The sequence below is a fragment of the Mastacembelus armatus genome, chromosome 21 (genome assembly GCF_900324485.2).
Source record: "Mastacembelus armatus chromosome 21, fMasArm1.2, whole genome shotgun sequence".
In the NCBI taxonomy this organism is placed as follows: Eukaryota; Metazoa; Chordata; class Actinopteri; order Synbranchiformes; family Mastacembelidae; genus Mastacembelus; species Mastacembelus armatus.
Window position 1 is genome coordinate 7,969,500 of NC_046653.1, and position 8,865 is coordinate 7,978,364.

At 40.1% G+C, this 8,865-nt stretch overlaps 1 protein-coding gene across 2 annotated transcripts; it reads left to right on the forward strand.

Annotated features, from left to right (window-relative positions):
* Positions 1–3,307: 3,307 nt before the first annotated feature.
* umps (uridine monophosphate synthetase) lies at positions 3,308–7,680 on the forward strand. Of its 2 annotated transcripts, none has more exons than XM_026294514.1 (10): positions 3,308–3,548; positions 3,980–4,133; positions 4,342–4,466; positions 4,597–4,784; positions 4,932–5,032; positions 5,147–5,307; positions 5,386–5,503; positions 5,632–5,807; positions 5,881–5,995; positions 6,684–7,680. In XM_026294514.1, the coding sequence occupies exons 1-10, from the start codon at positions 3,399–3,401 to the stop codon at positions 6,860–6,862; spliced, it is 1,467 nt and encodes a 488-aa protein (XP_026150299.1). In that variant the 5' UTR covers positions 3,308–3,398; the 3' UTR covers positions 6,863–7,680. The 2 variants fall into 2 exon arrangements, with proteins under 2 accessions (XP_026150299.1, XP_026150300.1); XM_026294515.2 differs by lacking the exon at positions 6,684–7,680 and adding an exon at positions 6,103–6,651 and having other exon boundaries at positions 5,881–6,004.
* Positions 7,681–8,865: the final 1,185 nt, after the last annotated feature.

Here is an 8,865-nt window from a genome sequence, read left to right on the forward strand (position 1 = left end):
CAAATCTCCAGCTTGGGTGCAGACGTACCACTAAAGTCGCAAACCATAATTCAGTTTCTATAAAAGCCCATATACAGAAGTTATCAGTGCAAACTACATACAATAACAAACAAAGCACCTGACACTGACGTTATTTCATGAAAAAGATCACTTTGTTCCAGTTCTATTAGGAACAATATAGTGCATTAATTACTGATGAATTTAAAACACATTTTTGCAGCAAGGCAATAATAACACAATAAATTATTCAATGCATTAAAAATCCAATAATAATGTAATAATAATAATAACAGATGTTTAGCATCTCATTGCCATGCCTTATTAATGCCTGGCCAGGAGATACTGTGCCACTCACAGGTGTTATTTATGTTTGGCCAGGAAATTCACCAGAGCTTTTAAAATCGCAATGCACATTACTTTTTCATATCTCGATACATCGATTTTCATATGAACACAGAAAAAACAAGTACTTGTATAGTAAAATAAAGCATTTCTCTTTCTTTTGAATTTTACGGTGAAACTAGAAAATGAAGTAGCTTTATTTATCTGACTCCAATTGAGCTCAAATTTATATCCATACATTTAAGTTGTCCAATTAGAAACCATATTTCTTTCTATATGAAAAATGACTGCAAACACTACATGCAAACAATTTGGTACTCCGCAAACACAAAAAAGGCTTCAAAAACTGTGATAGTAACTTATGTAACACTTTTGTTTACTGTCTTTGCATAATCACTATATTTTAGTTACAACTGTTCTTTCAGGAATAATAAAGGAATAATAATGTTGATGATGTTTTTTACTTTGTTTTGGAAGGAGTTCATAAAAAGGTCAAGGCGCACACAACTGCTGCTTTTTTTCACGCCAGTCTTAGAGAAATTGATGGTCAGCCCCTTTTTTTCTGAAAAAACTAAATAATATACTGGAAGACAAAACGCGTTCTACCATTGATTGTGCTCTAAGCTGTAAGGTTTATTTCCTTCCGAATAAAATGACCTATCATCACAATCATAAAAATGATTAAACAAAAATTATTGGGGTTTTCCCTGGCTACAATTAATCAAGAAAGAAAGAAAGAAAGACAGGCACCATCTTCCTGGTCTGTATCTAGAGGTGCTGAATGTTAAATTTCTTACTGAGATCATTAAAGTTTTATCTTTTGTTAGAAATATGGGCCGTTTTGATGCTATAAAGTGCCTTTTTTAATCTGAATGCTGATTCTTCAGAGTTCCTGCAGACCTGCATGTTAGTGTCACACTAAACGAAAATATGATTTAATGGGAAAATACCAGACTTTAAACAACTGTGCTGAGCTTCTTGGGTACTCAGTGCTGCTTGTATATAGCTGCTTGTATATATTTCAGTAAATAAAAACCAAACATAGGCTATTCAACTTAACCATTATACCCTAATTATCAAAATGACCATCAGTAACTCACACATGTACAAAATATGATACAATCACGCTGCTTTAAAAATAACTGGAAGCAATTAATTGTAATTCTCATCACAAACAATGTTGCAATAAAAATTAAAAAAAAACAAAAACAAAAAAAAAAACAACATAAATTTAGGTAAACAAGCCGCTATGCCATTTCCAAATGTTTACTATTGGAAGGTACATTAACTAAACTGAATGCAGTATCAAGGATTTGGCCAACAGATGTCGCCATTTTTAACTGACAACAACTGAAAACGGTGAAACCATTTTCAACCATTGTTTCTGAACGCCTTTGAACTGAAGAAAGCCTGTCAGACGACACACTAATATGTAGTGATTAATATTCAGACAGGGAGTCAGCAGAACCTTCCGTGTGAAGCCTTGAGTGGTGGTGATCATGGTGGTTCCAGCTCATGTGGGAACACTGGGACATGAGAAGGCAGACAGGGCTGAAGAAGCAGGAAAAAGGTTCACAGAGCCAAGTTAGTCAGTCAACAAACGGAGGAGGAAAATAATTAAAGAATGGTGAAAGAGGTGGGATAATGAAGACTGGGGAAGACATGTGGATTGGAGAAAGGGGTGAGAGAAGTACAGTGAGTAATATTTGGTAGGATTAGAACTGGACACAGTCACCTCAACAGTACCCTTCTGATTATAGGAAAGTGCCCTACAGGACACTGTGATTGTTGTCAGGAAGCTGAAAGACGTTATGATACGTATTCAGGGGTAGATATGATTTCACTGATCCAGGAATTAGGATTAGCAGAGTGGCGGCTCCTGCCAAGTCTCTCAGGGGGGCAGCTGTTGCCATGATGGCTGGGGTGACCCATTAAATGGGTAAATGAACAGCTGGCAAACTACACATTGTCACACTGCACTGAACAATTAGTTTCTTCTGACCCCTGCATATATGAATACAACCAGAGTAAACGCTAGATGGAATCAACCCAACATGTTCTCCATCAGCTACACAGTCTACAGTATTTTGTGGACAGTTACATCCTGGAGTTCATTGTCAATGTCTTGAATAATAATTCGGCTCTACAATTAATGAACATACCAGTGATCATCAGCAGTGGGTTGCCATTTATTGGTTCACCCTCAGAGACATGTTTGGACGTAAAAGCAACACACACCTGTCGTTGTCCATGTGGTGCCGGTGCCTCCATCAGGATGAAACAGAAATGCAGGGGCAGCAAAACAAAGCGTTAGCTACTTCACAGCCCGCTAGCCATGTTTTCTGCTCATACCAGCTCCGCGAAAAACCCCGATGGTATTTCTCTTCACGCTTTGATCGTGTTGCTCTGAGATGAGGTAACGCTAATGTTAGCCCGCTAGCTTGCTACTCCCGCGAATTGTAACACATGGTTGCATATGACGACAGCACGTTAGTGCGGGTGTCCCATACAGAATACGTCGCAGCGTCTGAAGTTTGGAAACAAAATGAACACGACAGTCTAGTGGTAGAGGTAAGAATCATGAGAACTAGCTGGGCGACTTTCACCCAGACTGAAATCGCCCTAAATGGGGCGGGAGCAGCATCCACGGAACAAGCCTTGACGCTGATTGGACCATATTCAGAGACTGGCAGGATTAACTGCCTACAACAGTGACAGATAATGTTAATGTGATTAAAAATCTTAATGTAATTTTCTCTTTAAGCCTTTGGTGGTACGTCGCCCCCATAGGAACACACCGCCATAGTAGCAGAGATAAATTAAGAAGAGTAGTAGAAAGTGACTGGGCTGATGAAGAGACCAGAGAAGAATAGGACCGCGGCTCAGACATTAGGGGGCAGTAATGCAACGCTAGTGCAAAGTGAAGCTGAGACCCGCCGGAAAACACTAAGGAAGAAAAAGAAGAAGAAGAAGGAGGAGGAGAAACGTGGGAGTGCGGGTAGTTTGGGTCCAGACTTCAAACAGGTATTTCTTAAAGCTGCTGGATTTCCGAGAAGATGGAAAGCGCGTCCATTGATACTTTAATCCTGAAGCTCCACGACGTGAACGCGGTGAAGTTCGGCGAGTACCGGCTGAAGAGCGGCCTGATGACACCCATTTACATCGACCTGAGAGTCGTCGTGTCGTACCCCGCGATCATGAACCAGGTAAACACGTGACGCGTCTTTTCCCCTTCATAGGCACTGACCTGAAAACCACTTTAACTTGGCACAAAGACGCAACCTGCAAACATCCCGCAGATACACTCTCATTGTGCCCCCGGCAGTCACTCTGATGAGCTCACAAGCGACTCATGTATTAGTAAAATCCCAATGTACCAGTTTACTTATGAAGGTGTTGCAGACTTTTCAATGGGAGATATTACTTTTCTGTTCGGATTATTTGTAATAAGGTGAATGTTCAGGTCACCTAATTACATAAAGAGGTTTTCACTGGATGTTCTGGTCTCCCACACGGCTTGTTTTTATTGTGTCACCATCTCCTACAACACTGCCACATAATAATAAGACCATGTTCCTCCTGTAATCCCTTATTTAAAAGTTGATTATTATAATAGTAATTATGTTTATTTTTGCAGGTGTCAAACTTCATCTACCAGCGGGTGCTTGAGAAAGGGCTTCAGTTTGACTTAGTGTGTGGGGTCCCATACACAGCTCTGCCTCTGGCCACAATTATCTGCTCTACGCATGGTCTGCCTATGCTTATCAGGCGAAAGGAGGCCAAAGACTATGGTGGGTGTTAAGGAGACAACCAGTTTGACTAGTTTGAAGAGAACTGGCTTTGTATTTGCTAGTAAATCCTTAGAGACCACAAGAATCATCTGTATCAGAAACTTTGGCTCCATTGGCTAGTTTCTTTTGTCAAAGCTGTCATTAAAATTAATGTAATTAACAAGTGACAGTTTATGGACTGAAAAGCTTCTTTATGTAACTTTGCTAGGAACCAAGCGTATGGTGGAGGGGTCGTTTCATGAGGGGGATACATGTCTGATCATTGAAGACACGGTGACCAGTGGCAGCAGCATCATGGAGACTGCTGAAGTGCTCTGCAAAGAGGGGCTGAAGGTACGGTGTCAGAGATTACAGTAGTGATATGACACTTTTTGTTTGATGAGCACTGTAAAGCTTATAGAAAGTGAAAAAGTACAATAAGTAGCAGCAATTTTCTGACGAAATACTTGGCCCTTTGGAAAAGGTGACAGATGCCATTGTACTAATGGACAGAGAGCAAGGTGGCGTGGAGATGTTGGCTTCGCAGGGAATTGTGCTCCACCCCGTCATCAGCATGTCCAAGCTCCTCAATGTGCTGCTGGCAGCTGGACGCATCGACACCCAGACAGCCCAGAGTGTTCGCAAGTTCATCCTGGCTAATAACACTTTCAGGTACGTTTGCATAGCTTTTCCCGTGTAGTCACTAAGATGATGAGTATGTACAGTAGTTGGAACGGCAATATGTGCCTGTTTTTTTGTGGATACCTTTCATACAACAATTCCAAAGTAAGATATGCAACATGAGCCCGGCTCTTTCAGGCCCAAGGAGAAGAATGGCAACAGTGATGTTCCCGTCCACAAGAAGCAACGCGTGGAGCACAACCTGCAGCTGAGCTATGCAGACAGAGCTGAACTACCAAGTATGTAGCCTTACTACTTAGTCAGATGCCATTTTGGTGATATCTTTAACATTTTCATTAAGTTAAGAGGTTGACATGCATTTCCTTATCTGCTCTTTCACCTGTTGTCTGCAGATGTTCACCCTCTGGCATCAAAGTTGCTGAAGATCATGGAGGAGAAGCAGTCTAACCTCTGTGTGTCTGCTGATGTGACCAGCAGCGAGGAGCTACTGCAGCTGGCAGACTCTCTAGGTCCGAAGATCTGCATGCTCAAGACCCACATAGACATCCTCAAGGTAGGAGCCAGCCCCTTTGTTACAAGAAGAGTACTGTGAAGACAAATGACATGATGCTGTTGTTGTTTTTGTTAACAGGACTGCACAGTAGCCTTCACCCAGAAGCTGCAGGCTTTGGCTGAGAAACACAACTTCCTCATCTTTGAAGATCGCAAGTTTGCCGACATTGGAAACACAGTTAAGAATCAGTATGAAGGTGAGAATGTTAAACAAATGGTTGATTTCTTTTTTTAAAAACATTTATTCCAAATGTGTACATGGTGTATATACAAATGACTTGTTAATATTTTAAGTAAAGATTGTTCTCATGTGTTTGTTTTCCAGGTGGTCTATATCAGATCTCATCTTGGTCACACATAGTGAATGCTCATGCGGTGCCGGGGCCGGGGGTGGTGAAGGGTCTGAGTGCTGTGGGAAAACCTCTGGGCCGAGGCTGTTTGCTCATAGCACAGATGAGCTCCCAGGGCTCGCTGGCTACTGGCGAGTACACCAACGCTGTGGTAAGCACACCTCCCCTCTGACGATTGTGTCGATCGTGTATCGCTTCCTTATCTCTCTTATCTGCCTATACAGGTGAAGATGGCAGAGGAACACTCGGACTTTGTGCTTGGATTTATCTGTGGCTCTAAGATCACCAAGAGACCAGAGTTCATCCACATGACCCCTGGGGTGCAGATGCAGACTGGCGGTACACTGAATGCGCTTTAATAAGACTTCCAATTGTCTTTTTGCCTTTTTGTTTAGGTTTCCCTTGTAATTAGTAGAAAGCAAAGAAACAGGAACATTCCATCATACATACATATATAGACACTCCAATATCTCTGTACTGTATGTACAGAATAAGAAATGCAACTGTGCAGCCCAGCTGAACCGTATAGACTGTAATCCTGTAACACACACTTTTGCTTATAAACATCTTTCCCCCACTTAAAATTTGGAATGAAATGGTCACTGACAGAACAAGTATGGATCTCATTTACTCAATCCAGCTGTTTACACAGACCACTTAGCCTGAATAATATTTTACACTCAATCGATTTTCCCTCATTTCATGAGTTTTATGTGTGCAACTGCAGTGATTGCATATTGGCTCTGAGATAAATATTGGGTAAGACACAAAAAGTTTATCTTGTGTACATGTGATGGTAACTCAATAAGCACTGCTGCCTGTGGTGTCGGCTGATCCACAGTTGACCCTAACATACCAGGATATCCTGAAGTGAGCGAGTAGACAGGACTGCAAGTTAAACATGGATATAAAAACCATGCTCATGGATTCTCCTGTTTGGGTGTCATAATGGGTCTTTAACACAAGGTGGTGCTGAAGTGCAAGAAATGCTTGCTCACTTCTTTTCTATATTCATCTCTCTTTACAGGTGATGCACTGGGGCAGCAGTACGCCACACCAGAGGAAGTTATTTGCAGCAAAGGCTCTGATGTCATCATTGTGGGACGGGGTGTCTTGGAGGCCGCTGATAGGCTGAAAGCTGCCGAGACATACAGAAAATCAGGCTGGGATGCTTATGAAAAGAGAATGGGCCACAATGGCCAATAGGAGACCTGTAGCTGGACCTGTATGTATTAATTGCAGGACAATGAGGTTTATTTTTTTAACCTAACTCACTTTTTAAAAAAAAAAATTATACAAAATTTGTGTTAGGATGTCAAGTACTAAATGATGGCTTTTCAGTCTAGTTCAACAGATGGGATTATCAGGGGTACTAAGTGCAGCCTCTCAGATTACTGTGCATTACAGGACGAGGGGATGCTGATTAGGGTTGGATCAGTGTTGGACTTTCATATCAATCTCTGCTCCCACCTTTGGTTAAATTAAAATAAACAGACTGTAATGCTCCTAGGGAGCTGTAAATGCAGTTAAAAAGGCATCAGTGAGCTCACAGGACAAGTTTCTCTCTTCTGTTTACTTAGCATGAACTCAAAAAGCAAGCTGATGAACAAGTTTTCTTTATACACGAGGGAACTGGACTCTTTTTAAAAGACAGACATTTCTGTAAACAGCTGTACAGTTCCTACTAGGCCCAGATGGAATGAAACGGCTTCATAGCGTTCTCTTTGACCTGCTGAATAAATGTCTTATTTTCTTGTTCTTCAGTGACTGTTTGCCTTTCCATAAACTTACATGACTCAAAGAGGAAATGCCTTTTTTTTAAAAAAAAAAAAGAAAAGACTAATTTTAAATCTTGTAAATTGATCATCTAAAACATCTTTTATGTTTAATGCTAAATATTGCTCACTTGTAGGTATTTAATTTCTGATGTTTCTTGGTAATTCTCCATTTGTGTGTTTTACCTTTGAGATTGAAACTATTGTTTGATGACTTACAGAACTCCATAAAAGATCACACTGAGTTAATATCAGAGATACGTGTGCTGATCTGTAAATTATGAATGAGTAAATAACTTCCACGGGAGTTGAAAGCAGCTTCCATTCAGTAAATACACAACCACTGCCCACATGACTTACAAAACCAGAAGGTTCTGTAGTTTCTTATTAATTTAAGACCTTTCTAAAGCCATTAACTTCAAATCGAAATATTCCTGAGGACATTTTGCCTGTGTGGACTGATAGGTCATGAAATATAGCAAGTGAATGTAAATTTAAAAATAAAAAGATGTGCAGTCAATGTCAAAAATACTGATCAAGTTGCAGACAGAATCACATAGGCCCAGATAATCATTTTCAGTAAGTTTATAAAACTCTTTATAAAAAGCGGGTGAAATTAAGTCTAGATAATTAATATTAACATTATATTATATATATATTATTACATTATAGTAACATTAAGTACAATTGATATGGATTAGCAAAAATGTAATTTCTAGCTGTTCACTCAGCTCTTTATATTCTAACAATTCATGGATGATTTGAGGAGATTTTTAAGAAACTAGTAAAAATGTATGCATCAGAGTCAAAGATGTCCCAGCTGATTATTAGAGAGGCTTCAATACCACTGTGTTATACTTAGTGTTATACTCACTCATAGTTTTTAAGGTAAATTTTAAAAAGTGTGATTTTTTTCCCGAATTGACAAAGATCCATAAAATAAACGCCAGTGTGTTTACCAGCTGAGGGGGGCTGACCATGACTGGTGACCTGACCGTTATGTAGCAGCTGGAGGAGCATCCCTCTAAGTGAAAGACATGTGGTGAGTTTGCAAACAGATCAACATGACAGCAGTAAGAGGAGCTCTGATTAGCATGTGCATGTTTTACAGGATAGTCTCTGTTGACACGTGTCATTATCCTCCTTTTATTATAACATCATTTTTCATGAGCTCTTCTCTGTAAATTTGTGCACAGTTGGCTGATTATTAAAATAACAGACTACCTATTCCATGACTTTGTTATTCAGAGGGTATTCTAGCACAATTCAACAGCAACAAATAAATAAATAAAAATTTTAAACACTGTATCAACTCTTAACAACTGTCAACCGACAACTCCATGAATTCAAGTCTTCATTGTTTGACTTCCTGTTTGAGGACATCTGTATTTTCCCTAAAACAATCACCTCTCGCTCCACAGCGGCAGGGGGACA

Coding starts and splice junctions, on each gene's coding strand:
- umps (XM_026294514.1), top strand. CDS start 3,399: ATGGAAAGCGCGTCCATTGATACTTTAATCCTGAAGCTCCACGACGTG. Junction 3,549..3,979: donor ACCCCGCGATCATGAACCAG/GTAAACACGTGA, acceptor TTATTTTTGCAG/GTGTCAAACTTCATCTACCA. Junction 5,308..5,385: donor CCCACATAGACATCCTCAAG/GTAGGAGCCAGC, acceptor TTTTGTTAACAG/GACTGCACAGTAGCCTTCAC.